A 26814-nucleotide genomic window follows, 5' to 3' on the forward strand; every position below is an offset into this window, starting at 1 on the left:
CTACAATGCCTGGGCATGCTCCTGATGAGGTGGCAGATGCTCTCCTGAGGAATGTCCTCCCAGACATGGACTAAAGCATCCGCCAACTCCTGGACAGTCTGTAGTGCAACGTGGCGTTGGTGGATGGAGCGAGACATGATGTCCCAGATGTGCTCAATCGGATTTAGGTCTGGGACGGGCGGGCCAGCGCCTTCCTCTTGCAGGAACTGCTAACACTCCAGCCACATGAGGTCTAGCATTGTCTTGCATTAGGACGAACCCAGGGCAAACCGCACCAGCATATGATCTCACAAGCGGTCTGAGGATCTCAATTCGGTTCCTAATGGCAGTCAGGTAACCTCTGGAAAGCACATGGAGGGCTGTGCAGCCCCCCCAAAGAAATGCCACCACCATTACTGACCCACCTCCATGCTGGAGGATATTGCAGGCAGCAGAAGGTTCTCCATGGTGTCTCCAGTCATATGTGCTCAGTGTGAACCTGCTTTCACTTTCATCTGTGAAGAGCACATGGTGCAAGTGGCGAATTTGCCAATCTTGGTATTCTCTGGCAAATGCCAAACATCCTGCACGGTGTTGGGCTGTAAGCACAACCCCCACTTGTGGCCCGCTGGAGGTCATTTTGCAGGGCTCTGGCAGTGCTCCTCCTTGCACAAAGGTGGAGGTAGCGGTCCTGCTGCTGGGTTGTTGCCCTCCTATGGCCTCCTCCTCATCTCCTGATGTACTGGCCTGTCTCCTGGTAGCGCCTCCATGTTCTGGACACTATGCTGACAGACACAGCAAACCTTCTTGCCAGTGCCATCCTGTATGAGCTGCACTACCCAAGCCACTTGAGTGAGTTGTAGACTCCGTATCATGCTACCACTAAAGTGAAAGCACCGCCAGCATTCAAAAGTGACCAAGACATCAGTCAGGAAGCATAGGAACTAAGAAGTGGTCTGTGGTAACCACCTGCAGAACCACTCCTTTATTGGGGGAGTCATGCTAATTGCCTATAATTTCCACCTGTTGTCTGTTCCATTTGCACAACAGTATGTGAAATTGATTGTCAATCAGTGTTGCTTCCTAAGTGGACAGTGTGATTTCACAGAAGTGTGATTGACTTGGAGTTACATTGTGCTGTTTAAGTGTTCCCTTTATTTTTTGGAGCAGTGTATTTTAATATTCACATCTAATTCTGTGCAGTACGTAAAATACCAATTGCAGGATTTTAAAAAATAAATAAAAAATACATTAAAGATACAATATTACAAGACTTACCTGATCAAAAAGCTGTTTGCCAGTAGTGTTGGGCTGTATGGCAAATTCCAGCTCTGCATCCATAGTGGTCACTCGAACATTGACCTGAAATAGAAAAATATAAAAAAACATGCATGTTCACTAATGGCCAATGGAAAATATCATAAACATATCCAACCAAAATTGCTAAGCACAATGCCACTAAAAGCCAGGAGATACATTTGTATAAGTATATTAAAGCATTAAAAGTTGATCATATCAATTTATATATTTTTTCCGCATCATGCATGGCACATTGTCTTCTTCACTTACTTGGTAACACCAATTTGGAATTGCCAGGATTTAGGTGTTAGCAAATTAGTAAAACTTGTTTTCAGTAATTTTTTATAGAAGGAGATTTATCAAGCTCTGTAGTAGATTTTTTTTGCGTAAAAAAGTCGCACGTACTTGTGCACGTGCGACTTTCCTATACATTTTAGATTTTTGCTTATTTCAAAGCACATTTCTGAAATCTGTTTACGATGTAAACTATAATTTTTTTACTTTGCAGTGGTCATGTATTTATCAAATGCGATAGTCGCTATTTATGAAGAAAAAAAGTTGCATCTCCATTTAAAAGTCGCATGTGTATTCCAGGTCCAACCTGGCTTACAGAAAGTGCATGTGTCTGCAGAAAAGGACATTAACACCCACTTTAACAACTGTTCTTGTTCTGCATCATAAAACAAAGCTCCTACATTAATGTTAATAATAGAAAAAATGTATTATATAACTAATAACTATTAATTTTAAGGTTGAAAATTCACACTGCACACCTTCTTAATTTTAGGATACATACATGCTGGCGTACCCACTAAATTTTAAAATTAATGTTGTTTTAAAATAGAATAAGGCACAAAATAATTGTGTAAGAATTTTTACAGACTACGTAAATTACCCATATGTGGCATTAAAATTTTTCCTTAAAAAAAAGAAACATCCATAGTAATATAGCTTCATGCACATTTTGGGGTGGGTAACGTATCGAGCGTTTTTTTTTTTTTGTGGCTTCACTATTGTTTATGCACCTGTTGGTGCTGCGCTGTCTTCCTTCCTGATGTAAACTCCAGCCTCAGTGCAGCGATGCAAGACTCCGCCCACCAACGTCACACAATGTGGGCTCAAAATTAAAGGGGTATTCCAGGAATTTTTTTAATTTGACTATGCTACAGGGGCTGTAAAGTTAGTGGAGTTTATAATATAGTGTCTGTACCCTTGTGTAATGGTTTTCTCACAATTCTTCTGTGATTTTCACACCAATATTTATTTTTAACAGAATACAAAATGACAGGTTGCAGTGCGGCCGAAAGCTGACTCACTATTCAGCTGATGACAGGGAGCCTGTCTGCTTCCATGGGTGGAGGGATCGCTTGGTGGGAGAGGGATCAATCTGCAACTAATGCAACAGCTGTAGGCACCCTGATTGAAAACCACAGGTCTTTGAATGGATGCAGCTCATTTATGTTTCAATGGGTGGGGTGGCTGATGTGTGGGAAGGAGGAAAATGAAATTATGGGATTTGTAGTCAAAAGAGAAAACTGAAACAGGAAATACCAGTTCACAAAAAGCTAGCCACAGTGTTATGGTAATCTCACAAAATAGCCATTTAGCCCCAAGACAAGCGCAGATCCTTCCTAAGCTTACTAAGATTCTAAGATTACTACCTGCCAGGTACGTACTAAAATCACCTTATGGTGGATAACTCCTTTAAACAAAAAAGTCTCCAGAGTATGGATATTCATGGTGAGGCATAGTATGTTTTTAATATTTTTTCATTTCTGAGGAGGTTTGATGGGCTGTTGCAGGATAGTTGGAGTGAAGCTATTTAGTGCAAGGCAGGCCAGTCAGCATGTCACTCGATGCGGTACCCCCCCCCCCCCCCCTCCACAACCCCGTCACTCTCTAGCAATGCTACTGGTAATAAAGGGTAAAGAACTTCGGCTATTAATGTGGTGTCCCGGTACCGTATTGCATACCGTATCTTGTATGGTGGTCCCCAAAGTCAGAGCAACTGCGCTCAGGTTGGGTCCCCCAGGTGGGACAGCCCCTAGTCACCTCTCCTCTACTCTAATTCTGTGGTGTTTATATTTGTACATATTTAATAATAATAATAATAATAATAATGTATATTTAATATAATGTATAGTATGTTTACCTTGCTAGCGTCGCAGGACCTTCCGTCATGTGACTAGGTTAAATCCTCTATGGTATGTTAGAGGACCTTTGGAGGTCCTTGGGTCACATGTTACCCATAATCCCATGTGAAGGTGATTGACATCAGTATTGGACCAATTAGCACTAGTCCAGCCCCTGCCCATATAAGGGAGCTGTAGCCAATTATCGCTCTCTTGGATGCCGGACTAGCAGGACGCATCTACGCAACTTGCAAAGACACGCTAGGCCTGAAAACCTACCGGCCTCAGCTGAACGAAACCGTGAGTTCTAAACTAATCCCCGCTAAACTAGCGTGACTACTGGACTGCAACTAAATCCCCTAAATCCAGTGGAACAGCGCATATGAACCTAAAGACTCTAAATTGCTTAAGGTCCCAACCTTTGTCAATCTCCAAGATAATTTGCATTTGTAGAGAGTAGTTCCTATTGTGAAGTTGCATAAAATCTTCAGTAAAAGTTCCAACTGTTTTCAGGAAACTCTCCGGTTGTGGACATTCCATTATTCTATACCTCCCTATCGCTCTTGGGAAGGGTGGCGGTAGGACAAGCATTACAGAGGAGCCCTCACACTGGTGTCACGAATAGCAAGGGTTAACCAGACACCCTTTAATCACCGCACAGCTACACTCCCTACACCCAACTCCCCCACGCTATCACATTAACATAAGGGAAAACTTTTCTGCTTTAGAAAATGCTTTTGTAAGCGGGTTTCCCGGGATTTGCTTACGTGTGATTTATTTATCAAGGTTGTACAACTGTTTGATAAATAGGTCGTATGTAAGAAAAAGTAAGTTAAAAAAAATTGTCGTATAAACTCCATACGTTTGAAAAGAATGATAAATCTCCTTCATAGTCGTTTCCAATTTGTGAGCACTCAGATGTTGTAAATGTGCCAGTTTTATTGCACTTTCATGAAACTTTTTACCAGGAAATTTTTTTTTAAGAGCAGATACACAAATATTTGTCATTTTTATGCTAAAATAGCTTAGGAGGACTGAGTCATCAGAAAATGACCTATTGTTAAGTGTTTAAAAAATTCTGGTTTTGTATAGAAAACTTTTTAGTTATCATCATAGGAGGTTTATTTAAAAAAAATGGTTATTCCTTTATAATTAAGCTGGGTGCAGACAACATAGCATCAGAGGACCAGGTCAAACTGAATAAATAAAACAGCTTAGAAACAAAAATGATGCTTTAGTATCTGGTTCTAAATAAATTAGGTCACACATTCCCTTCTATATCAAAAGTATCTTGATATATAGTAATGGGGCCACATTAGCCTACCCCTCCAAAATAGCAGTATGTGTTCTATTCCTATGGTTATAATGAAATATAGCTTACGATTCCTTACACTAGATATCAAAGGGAACACAGTGAAAGTTGTCGGCAGCAGGTATTAGGTTATGAAGGTTAACTATAAAGCTATGGCCTCAGTAGTGATTACTTCTGGAATTTTTGTTGGAATTACATTGGACTTAATACTAAATCTGCTTAAAAAAGTTATTTAGTCAGTAACTTGCTTTTGTGCAGATTGCTCTCCAAGTGGAAAATACCTAAGGAATTTGCTGGCCACAATATACACTAAGAGGTTTGGTTTCAAATATGATGTCCGTCACCTGGACAGATGGAACAGTAATATACTTTTTTTCTGTGCAGAAAAAAAATGTATGACTGTAGCCATAACTATACTTGTGGTCACCTTGGTGTCATGCCTTCTTTTAGTAAGAAGTGGTCTAAGATCCCAGCAGGCAGCCACAAAGTCTCCTGCTATTACCCCCCCCCCCCCCCCCCAACTCCCTTTAAAACAACACTATTAAAACTCCAGTGCTGTTTCCCAGCTGCCATCCCATTATCATACTGATCTCCATAACATTGTGGAGTTCTGGGTACAAAGCGTCACAGTGAGGCTGCGTCTGTCAAATGACACTGGAGCCCCAACTGAAGACATTCGTTGCTGTAGACCGTGCATAACAGGGGATCAACGTATAGAGCTGTTGGCAGTAAATAAATAAATCCCTCTCCATATGACCCCCCCCCCCCCCCCCAATATGACATAAAGCCATGACATAAAGCCAGAGCTGGTAAGCCATTCATATTGTCCAAGGATGGCCATTCTAGTGTGTATTCACCTGATAAAATTACTTTACCCCTGCATCAAAATGTCTGGCTGGTCATAGCTTCCCCCAACAAGATCTTTTGTTTCTAGCTGAAAGGGTTAATCTTCGGAGACAATCCCTTTAAGGCTGCATTCACACCACAATTTGGGCAGACAGCAGCCGGTGAGAGAATTAAAAATCCTGCTGATGCCGTATCCCCGCTGGAACAGCGCCGAACCCCATTAATTTCAATGAGCCAACCGGAGTCAGATAGTGACTCCGGTCAGCTAATTTTTGGACCGTATCAGTATTTGTTGCAGCAGTTTTCAGTCCGGTAACAAAAACTGATATGGTCCAAAAATGAACTGACCAGAGTCACTATCTGACTCCTTCCAGCTCATTGAAATGAATGGGGTGTGGCATGGGTCCGGTGGGGATACGGCAGCAGATGGATATAAAATTCACCCACCGGATGCGGCTGCCGTATTGAGGTGTAAATGTACCCTAAGAACGATGTCTTCTATAATCACATTCAGGTTTCAGTTCTCCTTTGAATGAAATAAATATCTTTATAATTATGTATTCTTTGCATTCTATGTGTATTTTCAGGGCATGGTTTTGTGTAGAAAATAGCATGTAACCAGGTTTTGAATTCACAAAAGTTAATAGTTAACTCCTACCAAGATACATAGTGTTTTTCTTCTCTGCCTGCCACTCCACCCATGCTCTATGTTCTGTCAATGATCTAAGACTAACCTCCTCCATAATCAGAGACTTTGACTTTTTTCTTGTCCAATGCTGCACCAGTTCTCTGGACTGAGCTACCACAGACAATAAGATTATTTTGCAATATCCACAGTTTTTAGGGTATTTGTGCACAGAGTAATTTCACAATCCACAGTGAATCTAAAGTGTATTCTGCATCAAATTCAGTGTAGATTCTGCCTGGTATCAGACTTCCATTGATTTCCATGGAATTTTCATTGACCATGTCCAAACATAGTAAATTTCTAATTCGTAAATTTCTGACGCTGATCTAAATTCTGCTGGAATAATTGACATCTCAATATTTAAGGCGGAATCAAGGAAAAACTATCCCATTGAAGTCAAAGGGAGTTTGTAGTTATACTCCAAAACTGTTCCAGTTAAGCACTAATTCCACTTAATTTCTGTCTCATTTCTGCTTTATTTCAGCATGAGGCAGAAAGATTTCTAAAAATAATCTCAATGAGGAGTCCTTAGGAGCAATTTCAAAATTCCTAAAGGTACTGTTATTATAAAGGTACTGTTCATGTGATAATATGCAAGTTTAAATACAATGGGACCAGACAGTCATGATACCGTGTTGGAAAGACGTGCTCTGTCTCCTAGAGGTGATAGTAAATGATAGTTGATGCATAAAATACAAACCAATCCAAGAACAGCACATGCCCATGTGAAGATGCTGGAAAAGCAGATCAAAAGTATCTATAGTAACAGTAAGATGTGCCCTGTATCGACATGACCTGAAAGGCACCACTGCTCTAAAACTGGCATAAAAGGCCAGGTTACAGGCTACTTTTTGTCCTTTATTCTGATTAAAGTAAAATAGAACTGTTTAACTATATAAAGGTCATAGTTATGTCTGGAGGAAAAAGGCAATTTTTTTTTCTCCTCCTAGTGTTTTTACTGTTCCATAGAGCACTTATTTGTTGCATGGAAAAAATATACTTCTTATTATTTACCAATTTACAATATAATGTCTTACAAAACCAGAAAAAAAAGTGGATTCAAGAAAAAACAAAACACAATTGCATAATTTTGATGGGCAATTTTTTTTCACCATATTGTAAAAAAGACAAGTTAGCTTTATTCTATGAGCCAGTATGATTACAACTATACCAAATCTTAAGTTTAATTTAGGTTTTGGTTTGTTTTAAAACATTTAAAGGGGTACTCCGGAACTAAGACATCTTATCCCCTATCCAAAGGGTCCCACCGCTGAGGACCACCGTGATCTTTCGGTCAGCACCCCGTTACCATCAGCCCCGGAGCATGTTCGCTCGGTCTGATGACTGCCGATCACGGGGCCGAAGTATTGTGACGTCATGGCTCCACCCCCATGTGACATCACGCTCCGCCCCGTCAATGCAAGCCTATGGGAGTCGGTGTGACAGCTGCGGGTGCTGCGTGAAAGATCACGGAGGTCCCCAGCAGCGAGACCCCCGCGATCAGGCATCTTATCTCCTATCCTTTGGATAGGGGATAAGATGTCCTAACGCCGGAGTACCCCTTTAAAAAAATATTTTTTATAACTGCTTTGCATTGCTATATACTGACTGTTTTGCACATCAAGATTTATTTTCTGCTCCCATATTGGGAGAGATGGGACTTTTTGACTGCATTTTATTGCATGTTTACTGAGATGTGATGTGGCAAATAAAAAACACAACAACAGTTTACAGTATAGTAGAAATTTCCACACAACGGAAAACAATATGAGCTATTTTGTTTGATTAATGTATTTTAAAAAAATGGGAAAGATGAAGGAAGGATTTAAATTCCTACAAGTTTTGTCCCTGTATGGAGGCCGTGTGGTGAACGCTTCAATCCTACCTTTGCTGTGAAGCAACACAATGACCCATGTGCTGGTGTAATGATATGGGGAGCCATTGCATATGACAGTCGGTAACCCCTAATAGTGATAAGAGGCAAAATAAAAGTCTAGCAATAAGTGCAAAACATGATGAAGCCACACGTGTTGTCTCTCATGAAAGGGCTTCCAAATGGCATATTTGAGCATGATAATGATTTGCCGCAAATGGTAAGGGTTTCCCAGGAATGTCTCTGCCATATTGCAGCACTTTCTTGGCCTGCCAGGTGGCCAGTTTTAATGTCAATCAAACATTTATGGGATCAGTGGTGACGCCAGCTTTGACAAGCTAGAAGTGTGCAGGATCTACAGGTGTAGATGAAACATCTGTGAGCAAATTTGCCACAGGATTCCATATAAAACCTTTATGCCTCCATGTCCAACTGAATCTTATCTGGTTTCCGGGCTAGAGGCACCTAACAGGGCACTAGAGCCTCTTACATATCCTTTTGTTCTTGTAATTACTTACTCATATCATTACATTCATGCATATAAAGTTTCATTTGATTGCAACATTTCCCTTGCGTGCATAATTTTTCGATCAATTAGTGTATTTTTTTAAAACTTTTTTATTCCCCCTAGGGGACTTGTACAAGTAGTCATTCAACTGCTCTTTGTATTTCAGTGTACTGTCAGATATGCAAGGCAAGTTTTACAAGCAGATCTGACATGGTAGCCAAGAAGGGATTACAAGGCTCCTAGCTGCTATGACAACTGATGTAGTAGGATAGGAGTTACCCCTGACAAATAACTTCCTAGTCCCCACAGCATCTAGGGACTTACATGACAGGCACTGGACTGCAGTCAGAGGGTATAAGCTGAAGATAGCAGTAAGCTGGAAGCTGAGCGCTGTTTCTGTTTTTCACATCTGTGCACAACTTGTATGCACAAGCGCAGGAATCTGGAAACAAGGCTTGGTGCTGGAAGCTGCGCTCTGACTGTCAATCAATCAGGGACAGGGTTGGGAGGGGAAGTGAGCAGCAGCACCTTTGGGGCTCGGGAATGTCTCTTTGATAGTTGGCACCAAAGAAAAAAGCATATTTCTATGTTATGGAAGCTCAGACAGATATATAATAGGTACAGTGTATGTCCTTCCCCTAACAGCTATCTAACAGTGTAAGTATTTTAAAACATTAATTGTTGCTGACAGGTTCCCTTTGAACAGAAACTCAAACCATAAGGGCTTGTTCATACTATGACAATTCATCGTGGGAACTCCTATTGATATCAATGGGATTATGCTGCTTAGTTCCGTACTAGAACCTCCAATGAGGAACTGGATTCTGTCATAAGTTCACTAGAGAAGTTCATTTTTCAATTGCCTGACACTTCTATCTGTGGAAAACTGCTGCGGATATAAGCGCCAAACCCCACACATTGTGAATGGCACAGAATCATTATGGGAATTTTAAAAAATGTATGTGAATTTATTGCAAAATCTTCATGTAAAGCTTTATACTCTGCTGCAGGTGTTGAAATCTGTTGACAAAACAACTCAGCAGAAGCATGAGCATGCTGAATGTATGGGAAATGTGCAAATAATTTGTTGCGGTGTGGATGACTTGTAATATCTCCTGCTAGCCTGCTGTGCAAATCTATATGGGGGAAGCAGATTAAATAAACTAAACAACTATTCACTCATTCAGTCATGATTTTGGTATCACCATAGCCAGAATGCTATTGTTTTTCTAACATTATGATAAATGGCAGTGTGCAACTATACCCTAAGGGTTATGAGTAAAGAGCCTTCGGTTGTACACGTATTGTACTTCCTCTTTAGAAAACAAACAGATGTTGTCATTGTGCAGGATGTCACATTATATTTGAACATGATTCACAAGACTTTAAAAAATAAAGATAGAATAATACTTGTACAAAAGGGACAGAATAGGCTCTGGAGATCAATGTTACAGCATCCAGCTACCTGCAGAAGCAGCCAGAGACTGTTCATAACAGGCAGAGAGCGCACAGAGAAACTATTATGTAATGACAGCACTACACGCTACTCCTACATCCATCACTGTGTGCAGAGAAAAGACTGATGCAGAATGCTACACACAGTAGCCAAAAATAGGAGGGTGAGCTGTGAAAGGTACAGTATTAAGCTGACACTTTCAGGAGTCTTATCATTATTATCACCACTGTATAGTGATACCAGTGTACAGATAAGACAGGATCATGCCATTTACAATAAGTAAGGGAGCTTAGCTGCCTCCCTCCATACACAATGAAGCTCAGGCAATATGGCTACCCCTATAAAGTACAAAATATTAGTAAAAACTTTTTCCAAACAAAACAGATTATAAAAAAATATATGTTTCAGTATGTTACTATAATCAGCAAAAAGAAAATCCGGGTGACACAATAATTTTTTTGGGTGAAAAGTCCTGTCAAAATGAAACTGCAGCTCAATCTGTGGGCAGGATGTTATAGGGCAGTATGAACAAATATATATATATAGTTTTGTGGGAAAAAATATCAATATATCTAGTAATACACAGTAAAATAGTTTGTAAGGTTGGAAAAAAAGTCCACTGAGTTTTAAACTAAACATCATTTTAATCTAAACATCATTTCAATCTGCCTTAAGGCCCATGCACACTACAAAAATTCCATTCGGATTTATTCTGGTTGCAGGAGCTTCCGATTCTTATCAATGGGGTTTTGCTGCTCTGTGCACACTGCAGTATTTCCGCCACAGAAATTCCAGATTCTGGACTCTGCTGAAACAATGAACATGTTCATTCTATAGGTGGAAATGCCCTGCTGTCTATGGGGAGGGTGCTTAAAAGGGTACTCCATTGGGAAAAAAAAAATTCAAATAAACTGGTGCAATAAAGTTAAAAAGATTTGTTATTTCTATTAAAGAACCCTTCCAGTACTTATCAGCTGTTGCGAGTAGCGCTGCGGCCAGACGAGCTGGCCACCAACACACTCCTGCCCCGTCCTCCCATGCTGGCTCTGCTGTGGTTCGCAAAACGGGACGCGCCAGCATGCGAACGCCTGACTGTCACTCACCTCCCCGTGTCTCTGTCCCCTTTGCTGTCCTTGGTCCCCGTCTCCTAGGGCACGCAGCTTCCTGTGATTTAAAGGGCCAGCACACCATTGATTGGTGCTTGTTTGTTTGACCTTATTTAACTCCGCACTTCTTCTTGACCCATACCGGATCTTTGTGCCATTACAGCCTAAGAGAAAGCGTTCTGTTTGTGTCTTGCCTTGCAGTGTATCTGACCCCATTTCTACGTATCCTGACCTTGCTCCTGTGCCGCCTGTCTCTGACCTCTTGCTACGTGACCTGACCTTGCTACAGTACCGCCAATCCTGACCTCCTGCCAGTCCCTCTCTACAATTCCTTCTGTGCCACGCATCTCCTCAGCAGCCTTTGTGGACAACTTGTGCCAGGGGTAGCGACTTGGGAGCTGCCTGCTGCAGCAAGTCCATCCGGCCTTGCGGCTCCTTAGACTCCGCTCCCTTAGACTCCGCCCCCTCCCGTAGGTTTGCATTGAGGGGCGGAGCGTGACGTCACACGGCCAGCGCAGGCGTGACGTCACACGCCGCCCGCCCTGTAGTTGCCGGTAATCAGTCCCGGAGCGAACACGCTCCGGGGACTGATTACAAACGGGGTGCCTCGTGCATGATCCCGGGGGTCCCCAGCGGCGGGACTCCCGCGATCAGGCATCTTATCCCCTATCCTTTGGATAGGGGATAAGATGTTTAAGCACCGGAGAACCCATTTAATGTCCACATGGACACACATTAGTGCTGATTCAGCTGATGCGTATTACACACACAATTTTCGCCCTCTTTCTTCAAGCAGAAATTCCATAGTGTGCAGTGGCTGGTCCTACTTCAAGATTGACTGTTATCTTTGTGTGTACACTTATACAGGGAATCACTAATTAGGACCACCCACTGAACTCCTAAACTGAGAATAAGCATTGGTCTGCATTTTGAACATGACAGGCTACCTTTAACGGAGAAATCCCGTTCAGAAGTTTTTTTGTACCATTATGCCCTGGCTGCCAGCCTCTAAAACAACAAAACGGACTCACCTGCAACCACTCCCTTTAGTGCCCCCCCGGTATTAGCCTATTGCTGGCTAAGGCGGTATATCGATCCAGCCGGCGATTTGCTGATCAGCAGAGTGAAGTGTTGTCCACCGGCAACCAGAAAGAACATGACAGGGGAGGACTGGAGCATCAATACCAAGGCACCAAGGGAACAATGGCAGGATTAGTCCATTTTGTTGTTTTAGACGCTGGCATGCAAGGCATAATGGTACAAAAAACTTCTGAACGGGACTTCATCTTTAACAAGCCCCAATAGACAATATTGAAATCTAATCTGCACTTGTTCGCTTCCATTTTCACAGGGCAAATATTAAAATAGGTTGTATTGATTATTCTTACAATCATTTGGTTAAACCCTTCTGCCCACAGACATATATTCCTTGTAGGCAGCACACATTTACACAGGGAGATGTACTGTTGGCTACTGATGATTTTTATGAAAAATTTTTGTCATGTTTACACAATGACCTAGGAATGTTTATTCAAACATCACTGGCCTGTGTAGAAGGGTCATATATAAGGGGCTTGTGATGACAACTAGGAAGTGGAGGGTAGATTTAGGGTGTATCCATATCTGAGGTATGCATTCACTCTATGTGCTAAACATATCCATAGCCTATAATGGGCCTAGCACAATACAGAACTGGCTCTGCAAGTGCTCTTTTCTGAAAAACAAAGTCTACTTTTCAATAAAAAAGATCTTCCTAATAAATGTATGTGTGCTTTCGGGTAACAAATGCAACTCCACAGCATACAGATGCATACATCCCTTGCAAGGGGCATTGCAGGGTGCACAGGTAGATTTGTAACATGTACTGTCTGCATACAAATATTTACTCCACTCCTTTCCTTAGGTGGATTAAGGGAGGGAAGTATGTTGTTACAGGTCTTATTATTGTGTAAAGAATATGATGAAGAATAGTGAACAGCATAAACATAAAAAATACCAAACCCCAGAAATGCAGATTTTTGGTCACATCATATATCAGAAAAAAAAAAAAAAGTGATCAAAAAGTCCTGTCTAAACAAACATGCTACCAATAAAACTAAAGATCAAGGCACAAAAAATTAGCCCTCATACATTATTAATAGAAAAACTATATAAATTGGGTATTGTTTTAATCGTACTGCCCACAGAATAAATAGAACATTTCTTGTTTACCATAATATTGTTTTCTTTTCATTTTCCCCCCACAAATAATACATTTTTGGTTTTGCCATACATTATGGTAAAATGAAAGGTGTGATTACAATTAATCACACAAAAACAAGTTTTAATGGTGTTATGGCTCTTAAAATGAGCCCTTAAAGGGGTTCTCCCGTGCTTAGATATCTTATCCCCTATCCAAAGGATAGGGGATAAGATGCCTGATCGCGGGAGTCCCGCCGCTGGGGACCCCCGTGATCTTGCACGCAGCACCCCGTTTGTAATCAGTCCCCGGAGCGTATTCGCTCCGGGACTGATTACCGGCGACTACAGGGCGGGTGGCGTGTGACGTCACGCCCCCGTGTGATGTCACGCTCCGCCCCTCAATGCAAGCCTACGGGAGGGGGTGTGACTGCTATCACGCCCCCTCCTGTAAACTTGCATTGAGGGGCGGAGCGTGACATCACACGGGGGTGGGGGCGTGATGTCACACGCCGCCCGCCCTGTAGTTGCCGGTAGACATCATTGGGCGTAAACGCCCTTGCCATTTCGGATTTTATGTGCTTAGGTGTAAATGTGAGCACTTCTTGTGTGTTGATGCATCACAAAGGAATAGTGAGCAGAGGAGACCTAGGTACATGCCATTAGATCAGCAGCAGGGCATTGAGCAGGTGAGTACGTATTATAGTTTATCTTTAAAGGAGTTGTCTGGGCAGAGCATTTTTTAAACATATTTGGCCAGGAATGGATTATTTAAAAAATGATTAAGAAAGAACGCACACTTATCTTACTCGCTCCCACACCACCACATGTATCACAGAGATCCAGTTCTTGCTGCTGTTCCAGGCTTGGGGACGTAATGTCACATGCCCGCTCAGCCAATCAGCAGCTGATGTTGGACATCACTGTAGCCACTGATGCGGTCTGAGCAGGTATCTGATGTCACATCACAAAAGTTAAAAGTGCCGCAAAGCAGGAACTGGAGCTCTGTGATACTGGTGTGGAAGAGCTAGGGGATAAGTTATTTTTCACTAGACAACCCCTTTAACTAGTTTGCATTACTGTTCTAGTTAGTACTAAATAAGACGCACACAAACGTGTTTTCGCATACCCTATTTTTTGTAAACTCTTTGAAAACATGGGCTTTTACTAATTTACCCCAGACCTTTTACTAATTTCACCCAATGATAAATCTTACCCAATGTATCTACAGGTACACAGCAACTCTACACGTAGAAAGACACAGTAGGGGCCCTATTGCATGGCCCAAGCCTTCTAATAGGGCGGGTATACAAATATTAATTTGGTATTAGTGCTCCTTTACAGAGGTTTTTCATGCAAAAATGCCAATAAAAACGCCCATTTTGCCGCACTGCGTTTTTTCTGTGAAAGAACGCCGCGGCCAGATGTTAGCTGCAAGTCAATAGTCAACTGCAAAATGCCAGATCCACTTGATATTTTTCAGTTTGGCATTTTTTTTTTATCCTTTGGGCGTTTTTCCGATCTTGTTGGCACTTTGACAGTTTTTCAAAAACAACCTCTTGTTGAGACCTTGGTGTTTTTTTGGGGGGAAAATCTTGGTGTTTTTCTCCCATAGAAGTCTATGGTAGTAATAAAAAGCCAAGAAAAACGCCATGTGGGTTTTAACAGGGATCAATTTATGTGTGCGGGCAGGGAACTAAAAATGTAGCCAACAATAATAAAAATTTAGAAAGGGGCCATTTAAATGTAAAAATAATATATTTGTTATAATTCATTTTGTTAAACTTTTTATTAATAATGTATTTGAAAGGGTTACTCCGCTCCCCAGCGTCCAGAACTTAAAGGGGTATTCCAGGAAAAAGCTTTTATATATATATATATATATATATATATATATATATATATATCAATTGGCTCCAGAAAGTTAAAGAGGTTTGCTATGGGGATTTGCTTCTAAACTGGGCGTTTCCCGAGACAGGTGTCATCAGAGAGGATTTAGACAGAAAAGAACAACCTTAACTTTAGAAGCTCATAAGTACTGAAAGGATTAAGATTTTTTAATAGAAGTAATTTACAAATCTGTTTCCCGATCTGATCGCATCCCAATCTACTTACCTGTCCCGGTCCCCGGCTGTCACGTCCTGGCGCGCGCGGCTCCGCTCTCTAGGGCGCGCGCACGCCAGCTCTCTAAGATTTAAAGGGCCAGTGCACCACTAATTGGTGCCTGGCCCAATCAGTGTAATTAGCTCCCACCTGCTTCACGCCTTTATAACCTCACTTCCCCTTCCCAGCATGGCCGGATCTTGTTGCCTTGTGCCTAGTGAAAGCGTTTTGTGTATGTCCCAAGCCTGTGTTCCAGACCTTCTGCTGTTGCCCCTGACTATGACCCTTGCTGCCTGCCCTGACCTTCTGCTACGTCCGACCTTGCTCTTGCCTTGTCCCTCTGTACCGCGCCTGTCTCAGCAGTCAGAGAGGTTGAGCCGTTACTGGTGGATACGACCTGGTTGCTACGGCCGCAGCAAGACCAACCCGCTTTGCGGCGGGCTCTGGTGAATACCAGTAGCAACTTAGAACCGGTCCACCGGTACGGTCCACGCCAATCCCTCTCTGACACAGAGGATCCACCTCCAGCCTGCCGAATCCTAACACACACTTTGTTGAACACATTATTAAAGGGTTACTCTGCTCCCCAGCGTCCGGAAATCAATGTTCCGAACATTGTGTGCAGGCTTCACGCCCGCCCCCTCGTGATGTCACGCCCCGTGACATCACGCCCCACCCCCTCAATGCAAGTCTATGGGAGGGGGCGTGATAGCCATTATGTTAGAAACATTGAGTTCAGGATGCTGGAGAGCAGAGTAACCCTTTAATAATGTGTTGAATAAAGTGTGTGTGTGTGTGTGTGTGTGTGTTTTTTATTTTTTTCACTTTTTTTCTTTATTTTTAATTTTTTTAGGTAGTACTACTGCTCCCAGCATGGAAAACACTGTTCCATAATGGGAGTAGTAGTACATGAACTAATTGACAGATCACCCCGGGTGTCAATTCTGACACCCGTTGCGATCCCCCCCTGCATAATGTATAGAGCGGTCGGCCGCTCTTCTATGGTCCCCTGCACTGACGTATATATACACCTATTCATATTTCCCACAGAGAGTTGTGATTGGCTGAAACCATCTGGCCAATCACAGATCTCTGTGGGAAATATGAAAAGGTGTATATATACGGCAGTGCAGGGTACCATAGAAGAGCGGCGTTGCCCGCATCTATACATTATGCAGGAGGATCACAGCGGGTGTCAGGAGTGACACCCGCTGTGATCTCTCCTTTACTGCATTTACTACTGCTCCCAACATGGAGCACACTCTGCTCCATGCTGGGAGCTGTAGTACCTGCATTAATAGACAGATCGCAAGAGGTGTCAGAAGTGATCTGCGATCTATTAATGCAGGTACTACAGCTCTTAGCATATAGCAGAGTGTGCTCCATGTTGGGAGTAGTAGTACCTGCAGTTAAGGACAGATTACAGCAGGTGCCACTCCTGACACCCAATGCTATCGTCCTATCTATTGCATCTCTGCTCTGTACTCCGGCCAGCCAGTGATATGAATGGAATTCACATCCCTCATTCATATTTCCCGCTGAGAGCGGTGATTGGCTGCCACCATCTGGCCAATCTGAGTACAGAGCAGAGATGCGAGCGCTGTATAGAGCAGCTCCGCATCTCTGCGATCTGTCTATTAGTACAGGTACTACTACTCTCATCATGGAGCAGTCTGTTCCATGCTGGGAGTAGTAGTACTACCTAAAAAATATAAAAAATAGAGAAAAGAAAAGTGAAAAACACACACGCACTTTATTAAACACATTATTAAAATACATCACTAATAAATATAAAAAATAAAATTATAAAAAATACATTATTTTTACATTTAAATGGCCCCTTTCTAAATTTTTATTATTGTCGACTTCATTTTAAGTTCTCTGCCCGCCCACATAAATTGATCCCTGTTTAAAAAATTTGGTTATAAAAAATATAAATTTCATTGAATACAATTTTTTCCATCCCTACTGCATCCTTTCTTTTATTATTTTATTTTTTTTGGGTACCCAACAAATTTTGAAAAAAAAAAGCCAAAGGGGCCAAAAATGCAATTTCCACTCAAAGGCAAAAACGCCAGAAAAAAAAACCAAAACGCAGGGAAAATCAGTGGCAGTTTTCCTGGCAGTTTTTAAGCCTAAAAAAATGAAAGACAAAAACCTCAGTGGAATCCTAGCCTCACAGAGAAGGAAAAAATTGTAACTTTTACAGCCAGTCTCTGTGCATCCTAAGTGACCTTTTTTCCAAAACTGATATATAAACTATACTTGGAGGATGGTGCACATATAAATAACCCCATTAGGTTTTGTGGAAAATAATCATGTTTTGTATGTTTTGTGCCTCAATATATTTATTAGATTCTGAAAAACAAAAGACAGATCCCAAGAGTTACAAACAGTGTAATTGGCTAAAACATCCGTACCTACTATAGTTAAACCTGAAGGCAAGTGGGATTAAAAAGCAGATGGGATTAAAAACACCTACGCACTAAGCAATCTTTTAAAACCTGGCGAAAAGAAGCCCTGAGTAGACTGACAGATGAAGCTTCTAAACAAAAGAAGCAACACAGCCTTAGTAAACAAGAACTGTACAAGCCAAATATTGTGTGCTGATGTGGAATATCAATGTGCCAAGTGATTCTATAGCTGAACAGAGATATTATAAAGGTTTTTAAGGGCACAGTGGATACTAATTTATCATGTGTATTTTCTTTGTTTAGACACATTTTTTAGCGCAAATACCTGCCCATGATGGTAGTTATAGTCCAGGGGCTGAGGTTCAGATCGCACCAGGTCATTCTCCAGAGACCTGCTGCGATCCTCATTTATTAACTGTACAAGTCAGCGGCACATGCGGATACACTGCGCTGCCCGCCAGCTCCCCACCAGGGAGACCGGAGCTCTGATTGGTGAATAGATTTTCACTAATCAGAGGGACGCATTTCATAATCTCCGCCGCCGGGAGATGGGAGCTCTGATTGGTGAAAAGCTATTCACCAATCAGTGGTGGGGATTATGAATTATGCATATACAGGAGCAGGAGGGAGCGCAGTGCAGCCGCATGTGCCACCGGCTTGTTAATTTAATAACTGCGGATCGAAGCGGGTCTCTGGAGAATGACCTGCTGCGATCTGCACCTCAGCTCCTGGACTATAACTCCCATCACAGCCAGGGATGTGCAAGTGCCATCCCCCAGCGCTGCAGTACTACATAGACTCAGTCCATGATGGGTGTTATAGTACAGGGGCTGAGGGGCAGATCTCAGTAGGTCATTCTCCAGAGATGCGCTGCGACCAGCATTTATTAATTGTATAAGCCGGCGGAACATGGGCTCCACTGCGTTCCCCGCCGGCTCCTGCATACAGCTCTCATAATTCATAATCCCTGCTGCAAGACAGGAGCTCTGATTGGTGAATAGCTATTCACCAATCAGAGCTCCTGACTCCCGGCGGCGGTGATTATGTATACAGGAGCCGGCAGGGAGCGCAGTGGAGCCCATGTGCCGCTTGTACAGTTAATAAATGTGGATCGCAGCGGGTCTCTGGAGAATGACCTGCTACGATCTGATCCTCAGCCCCTGGACTACTACTCCCATCATAGACCGAGTCTGTCCCATGATGGAAGTAGTTGTAGTACTGCAGCGCTGAGGGTTGGCACTTGCACATCCCCTGGCTGCGGGACTTTTAGGACTACTACTCCCATCATGGACAGACTCCTTCCATGATGGGATTTATAGTCCAGGGCCTGAGGTGCAAATCGCAGCAGGTCATTCTCCAGAGACCTACTGCGATACGCATTTATTAAGTTAACAAGCCAGCGGCACATGCGGCTACACTGCGTTCCCCGCCGGCTCCAGGATCCTATATACAGCTCTTATAATTCATAATCCCTGCCAGGAGATGGGAGCTCTGATTGGTGAATAGCTTTTCACCAATCAGAGCTCTCCTCTCCCGGCAGCAGGGATTATGAATTATGACACTGTATACAGGAGCCTGGAGCCAGCGGGAGCGCAGTGGAGCTGTATGTGCCTGCCGGCTTGTCAATTTAATAAATGCGGATCACAGCAGGTCTCTGGAGAATGACTTTCTGCGATCTGCACCTCATCCTCTAGACTATAACTCCCATCATGGACGCTGCAGTACTACAACTACTCCCATCATGGGACAGACTCTGTCCATGAAGGGAGTAGTATTCCAAGGACAGAGGGACAGATCGAAAGGAGGTCTCACTCCTGAGACCCCCTGCGACCTTTACTGCTCTGCCCCCTAGTGATGACAGGCCTGACTCTCTTCACATTATGCGTTTTGCATAATGGGAACAGAGCCTTTCTGGCAGTGTGCTCCCAAACAGGGAGACTCCAGCTGTTGCTCAACTACAGCCCCCATGATGGGAGATGTAGTTTAGCAACAATTATAGGCTCCCTGTTTAGGAACACACTGCAAATTTACTAACCCATTTTTGTGTTTGTCTTTTCTTCTCATTTCAGATACCTGAATGCAGAGGACTACGTCAGATTCGGTGGGCTGTGACGATGACCAGCGTTAATTTCAATAAAATGGTTAACAAGGGATGTGGGATAGTGTTTTTTTTTATAAAAATGTTTTTCCGGCGTGTCGTGTTTTTTTATAATTGAATTTTCAGGCTTAGTAGTGGAAGCTGTCTTATAGACGGAATCCATTACTAAGCCGGGGCTTAGAGTTAGCCCCAAAATCAGCTAGCGCTAACCTCCAATTATTACCCCAGTACCCAACGCCACAGGGGTACCGGGAAGAGCCTAGGCGGTAACAGGCTGGAGTTATATAGGCTGGGGAGGTCCAGTAACAATGGTCCTCGCCCACCCTGGTAACGTCAGGCTGTTGCTGCTTGGTTGGTATCTGGCTGATACTGAAAATAGGGGGAAAGCTATGCGTTTTTTTTTCTCATAAATAAATAAAAGTGTGTGGTTCCCCCATTTTTTCAGTATCAGCCCAAACAACCAAGCAGCAACAGCCTGACGTTACCAGGGTGGGTAAGGACCATTGTTACTGGCTCTTCCCAGTCTTAATAACGCTAGCCTGTTACCGCCCTGGCCCAGTAGCGCCATTTTTGACGCTCTGGGCCTGTTGGTACCGACTATTCCCGAAACCCCTGTGGAAGTGGGTACTGGGGTAATAATTGGGGGTTAGCGCTGACTGATTTTGGGGCTAACGCTAAGCCCTGGCTTAGTAATGGATTCCGTCTACAAGACGACTTCCATTGCTAAGCCTGAACATTCAATTATAAAAAAAACACAACACTTTGAGAAAAAAAATTTATTTAAAAAAAAACACTCCCCCACAGCCCTCGTTAACCTTTTTATTGACATTTTAAAAAAACGCTGTTCATCGTCGCAATCCACTGAATTTGACGTAGTCCTCCTCATTCATGTATCTAAAATTAGAAGAAAAAAAAACTACAAACAATAAAACTACAACACAATTTCTGTGATTTCTACACTATCAAAAAGCTGGTGTGAAATTGATGTAAACTGGACTCTCACCCCTTTGAAAATATCATGTAAAGCAGATAATATACGTGGACACGCCCACTTTTACAAAACTGACATGAACAGTGTAAACCGAGGCACAAAGCTCTTTGAAAATGTGGTCGATACTTTTCGCACCAAAGTTTTGGCAGAGATTTTTGTTCGGCACACACTGCTGCCCCAGCACTTCTAGCTATGTGAGCAGTGTACCGTGGGCGGTAGAGCGAGGGGGGGGGGGGGGGGCGTTTCTATATTTGCACAGAATTTATCAAAGGAATGCGCAACCTTTGTACATTTTGAGCTAGAGTGTAATTAGACAAGCAGTGTAAAGGTGTAGATCTGTATCTACAGTAGACACCTAATGATAACTCTCCCCCTCTATGTATACAACAACATTTCTGCGTGTAGTTAGCCATATTATCAATGCAACTAGGTCTTGCAGCTTCTCACATTGATACTGATTGTGAAACTTTGTAGACAGTACTAAAGCTTTTCTATGTGATAGGAATTGGACCCCATGGCATCTCTATCTCCAATCTTAATCTTATTTTTCCGCACAGTGAGGCTCAGCTAGTCCTTAAATAATAACATATGCCACTTAGAGCCTGAGTTTGCTTGGCTGCAGTTTGGTTTAATATAGTGATTTTATTTTATCTTTATATTATCTCTGTAACCTACTTAAAGGGGTACTCTGGTGCAAAATACCTTATTCCCTATCAAAAGGATAGAGGATAAGATGTTAGATTACGGGGGTCCCGCTGCGTGTTCGTGATGTCACGCCATGCCCCCTCAATTCATGTCTATGGGAGGGGGCGTGACGGCTAGTACGTGGCCATCACGCCTCCTCCCATAGACCTGAATGGAGGGGTGCGACGGCTGTAATCGCCAGTCATCCAACACAGAGCGGATTCCGCTCCATGCATGGATGACCGGGGTGCCGCTCCGGGGATCGTGGAGGTCCCCAGTGGTGGGATCCCCGTGATCTAACATCTTATCCCCTATCCTTTTGATAGGGGATAAGATGTTTTGTGCCGGAGTACCCCTTTAAGATGGTTTCCTGTAATGTATATGTGATTTTCATTTTTTCTTTGGAATACATTTTGGGAGTAACTAGAGGTATGTTTTTTCTGAATACTTAAAATTTTCTTTCTTTTGTTTCTTGAATCAGCCATGTCCAAAGCTCAGTAAGGTCTATTAATTGCAGAATTTACATTTTTATCTTTGAGAAAGTAATTGTTTTAGAAAGGCTATTTTTTTTCCTCAACAGTTAGGGTATGTTAACATGTAGCTTGCAGGTTTTATGTTACATAAATCCTTTTAAATAAACGCAACATAAAATCTACAATGTAAAATCTGCAATCCTCCTGTCTGTCTGTGATTCCATATTTTTTCCCTCTACTTGATCTGGAAAAACATACGCCATGTATTAGAATAATTCCCATTCATTTGTTTAAAGGGTTTCATGAAGCCAGAATATTGTGCTATTATACATTGTGTCATATTTGACATTTGCACAAAAAAATTAATATTAAAAATAAAAACTGTGAATATTCTCGAGGAGTGGTAAATCATTTTTCCATAATCTGTGGCAAAGCAAGGGTTAACTTTTCTTTGCTATTGTAGGATTATTACTTGATCCCAAAACGAAATGGAATAAACTCATTTACTAACCAGATCAGAGGATTCTCTTCAAACCACTGGATGCCAATGTCCATTAAAGTATTAACAGGCAAAGTATTTGAAATCTTGTTCTCTCAGGTCTTGGCATATGAACTGGTCTTACCCTGGTCCTTGGCTAAAACATACTACGGTATAAGGTAAATGGCCATAAAACTAAAATAAGTGAAATCATGAGCAGGTAAATTGTCATATTGTTTATGCAAACTACTAACTGCAATGATGTGGTAAATAAACAATAAAGGGATTCCCTGATTTAATTAACCCTTCATGACAGGCCCATTTTTTGGCCTTAAAGTGCAAGTATCATCTGCTTTGACCATAGCAATCCCCACACAATGAAGGAGAGGATTTAGGGCACTAATAATGAGCGTACCTTTGTTATAGCTGTCTCTGCTTTTAAAAAAGCTAATTTATTCATTGGAGGCCAAACAGAGGGATGGGTGGTGCCAAAGCTTGAGAAGCCGTGGGATGGCACACCTCTTCTCTCTCTGTCCTTGATCTGTGCTCCAATGACGGACAGGAAGCTCACTTGCTCACTTCAGTCTGGGCACTCCAGGCCTTTGGTTACTCACCCTAATGATGTTTTGTCCTGCATATCCTGATAATGTTCTCAAACGCTGCAGCCCCAGTGAATGGGTGAAGTGCACTGGGAACATTATCATGGGAGGAGTGAACAGAGGGACTAGAGCAGACTGGAGAGCTGATGCTAAAGTGAGACAGGTAAGTATAATTTAGATGAGTATAATGTAGGTAGCAGTTTTTAATTATATCAGGGAACCTCTTTAACCCCTAAAGGGCATGCGACATACATGAACGTCACCGCTAAGTCAAATTGTACGGTAAGATGCTTCATAGACGGTGAGTGACGACTGCTATCAGCAGCTGTTGCTCACAGTAAATGACTGACTTCACCGATCCCAGGAGTTTCTGAAAGGAGCAGCATCCTGTCAATCAGTGACCACGAAAGGTGACTGCAGAGGACTGCCCTGCACTGTCACCATTGATGGCAATGTAGTGCCCAGGTTCATTCTTTCGGTGGATCAATTTCAGGCTCTGTGCCAAAATGGGTCCTGAAGAGGTATTTTTAATGTGTTAAGTACAGTGCTAATAAGTCTGTTTTAACTGCATAGTGCAAAGTATACAAACACAAAAATTGCAGCTGCACATTTTATCAAAATTTTTATATATTTTTATTTTTTATTTTTAAAAGCTCTCAGTGCAATTTTTGATCAAAACGTGTCCCCCATCCGCCACGTAGAAGCGGCCATTTTCGGATGGTCCCTAACATACATTATGAGTCTAATACTCACAACTCTCACCTCTGCTGTGCATATAGCCTCTTGACTGGGTGACATGCTAGATCAACCATCAATTTAAAGGAAATCTGTCATCAGAATCACCCGCACTAAACCTGTTACACAGGCTTGTAGTGCGGGTGATCCTGATTAAAACGCTCCTTACCTGGTTAAAAATGGTTCAGCGCTTCTTAAGATATCTTTATTTTTTAGTTTTCTGTTATTCCCTGGCTTGGGACTCAGTGGGAGGTGTTATCATCTGGGACTCGGCCACACGTCATACTAGCTGGGCGGAGCTGCCGCCCGGCTCATGAATATTCATGAACTTATCCTCCTGGTCTAATTCTTCTTTCTCGGTCTAAGTTCATGAATATTAATGAGCCGGGCGGCAGCTCCGCCCAGCTAGTATGACGTGTGGCCGAGTCCCAGATGATACGACCTCCCACTGAGTCCCAAGCCAGGGAATAACAGAAAACTAAAAAATAAAGATATCTTAAGAAGCGCTAAACCATTTTTAACCAGGTAAGGAGCGTTTTAATCAGGATCACCCGCACTACAAGCCTGTGTAACAGGTTTAGTGCGGGTGATTCTGATGACAGATTTCCTTTAAACATTTAAACTCCCTCCTGGGGAAAGGGGTGCATGGCTGGAGAGGGTGTCATTCCCTCAAAGTAGCATACAACAAAAAACACATAGTGCACCTATTTAATGACATTGGTGCAATAGAAGTTTGGGCATGCCCTTCAGAATAATTACCGAGGAGCAAGGGCTGGGATTTCTGCTGTGTAGAGATTTTTTTTTCATTAAGAAGTACAAGCAAAATATTAACTAATGTAATTTGTCATAAACGTCGTACTAGTAAAGTCAGACTTGGGACAGGTGTAGGTCAAAGATGAGGTTATACAAATAAATGTCAATGTTTAAAGAAACAAAGGGAAGGAGAGAACTGGACTCTGCCTCTCTAACAAATGGCGGCACTTGAGGAATGCCTCACACCTCTCCTTTTATTGTGACGCAGCTAAAGTCCTTCAGACAATGGCAGCTTTCAAGGTCAGACAGATTACAATATGGCAAAAAAAGCATTGGATAAGAATCGTGGTAGGGCAGTGGTAGAAAATCACTGTCTACCTTTGTGAACTCCCATTCCCAGTTCTAGCCAAGGAGATCCTATAAGAATACCAGAAGGAAAATAATGTAAAATCCATACCCTATATATATATATATATAGAGAGAGAGAGAGAGAGAGAGAGAGAGAGAGAGAGAGAGAGAGAGAGAGAGAGAGAGGATGGAAAATCATTCATAATCAATAACCTCTCTAGTATATCTATGGATAAGATATAAAGCAAGTTTAGGTGAAGCAGTGCCTGGCAAGCAATAGGAACATTTAGTCAAACCAAAAAACAAAGAAAAGGATTGTAACCAACCACCTCAGAAACTTTTTACATTATTATTATTTTTTTACAATTGCTGGAGTTTTATACTGTAATTAACATCAATTATTTTATGCTAAACTATCTGCAGATTACCAGAACATATTTTTTCCTAACTAACCTGTTACTAATGTAAGGATAAAAAAAAAACATTTAGGGTTTCTACTCCCAGCAGTCCACCACACCAATATAAACCAAATCAGCAGCCAGGACAGATCTACAATGCCATTACCAGATCAGAACAGTTATAGAGTCTGCTGCATTCATGAGCAAAGAACAAACTCCATCTTATGCATGTATATAGCGCTGACATATTCCACATCACTGTCCATGTCCCTACTGGGGCTCACAATCTAACTTCAGTATGGCTTCTGAATGTGGGAGGAAACAAACAGAGAAAACATACAAACTGCATCCTCCTCTGTGAATGACAGACTGCTGTGTATCTGCATTTCTCCTGTATTTTCTCATCACTCGTACAATATTTTTTTGTGCCTTCTCGGAAAATAGAAGGACAGTGCTGTCCCTATGAAATCCTGCCCTTTATTATTAAGTGATAGATGTGTTTTAAGGTCAAAGTCTCATTCATTTTTTGTTTCATTGTTCAGATTCATGTCTAGAAAAGTAGGAACTTTTTATCTAAAATGTTGTACAGATTTATTTTTTTGCTTTAAAATCTTTGTTGGAGACAGCTATGATATTTGTCTCTATAGACAGTACAGCTGTGTGTATATTATTACTGAAGCTGGAAAAGAATGCGAGTTTATTGAAAAAAAAAAAAAAGACAGATGTACAATTTTTTATTTAATTTCTGCTGATCTATGGCCCTTTTCCGTTCTGCTGATCTGCTCACTTTAAGCCTAATTTCTCTTTTCTAACTTCTAGGGAAGCAATATATGAAAACCGTATGGAACCGTATTGAAAACCGTATGCATTGACTCGCCACTGAAAACTGTATGCCAAAAGATGCATCAGGTTGTGTCCGTTTTCCCTCCTGTACGGTTTTGTCAGTTTTTTTTCCTGTACCCAAAACCGTAGTCTACCAAGGTTTTTGGTACAGGTGAAAAACTGTATTAAACCGTATAACTTTTTTTCAACATGGGAGTCAATGTGAACCATACAGAACTGTATGTGCGTACGGTTCCATCAGGTTTTCACCATATGATTTTTGACTTTGCACAGTTTTTTTTCTTGGAATTTCAATCAAACAAGTGAAACTTTATTCAAAATGGAGTGAAAAGTTAAAAATGTATACGTCTTTTCTTAAAAAACGGATGCAACCGGACATCATTTTTCAAACCGTATACGGTTTTTAACTGTATACGGGTTGAAATTTGTACACACGTTTTGATACAGTTTAGTCAGGTTTTGAGGAATCCGTTTTACATCAAAAACCTGATACGGGAAATGTATTGCAAATACATGGTGT

At 42.0% G+C, this 26814-nt stretch overlaps 1 protein-coding gene across 2 annotated transcripts in view; it reads right to left on the minus strand.

The window, feature by feature from the left end:
• Positions 1 to 26814, minus strand: part of EZR (ezrin) — a 101687-nt gene that overhangs the window by 61136 nt on the left and 13737 nt on the right. For both annotated transcript variants that reach the window (XM_056566725.1, XM_056566724.1), the window contains exon 3: positions 1258 to 1341. In XM_056566725.1, coding sequence (XP_056422700.1) covers positions 1258 to 1341 — 84 coding nt within the window. The remainder of the gene's footprint in view (positions 1 to 1257; positions 1342 to 26814) is intronic.

This window comes from Hyla sarda, chromosome 3 (genome assembly GCF_029499605.1).
Source record: "Hyla sarda isolate aHylSar1 chromosome 3, aHylSar1.hap1, whole genome shotgun sequence".
NCBI classification, from domain to species: domain Eukaryota; kingdom Metazoa; phylum Chordata; class Amphibia; order Anura; family Hylidae; genus Hyla; species Hyla sarda.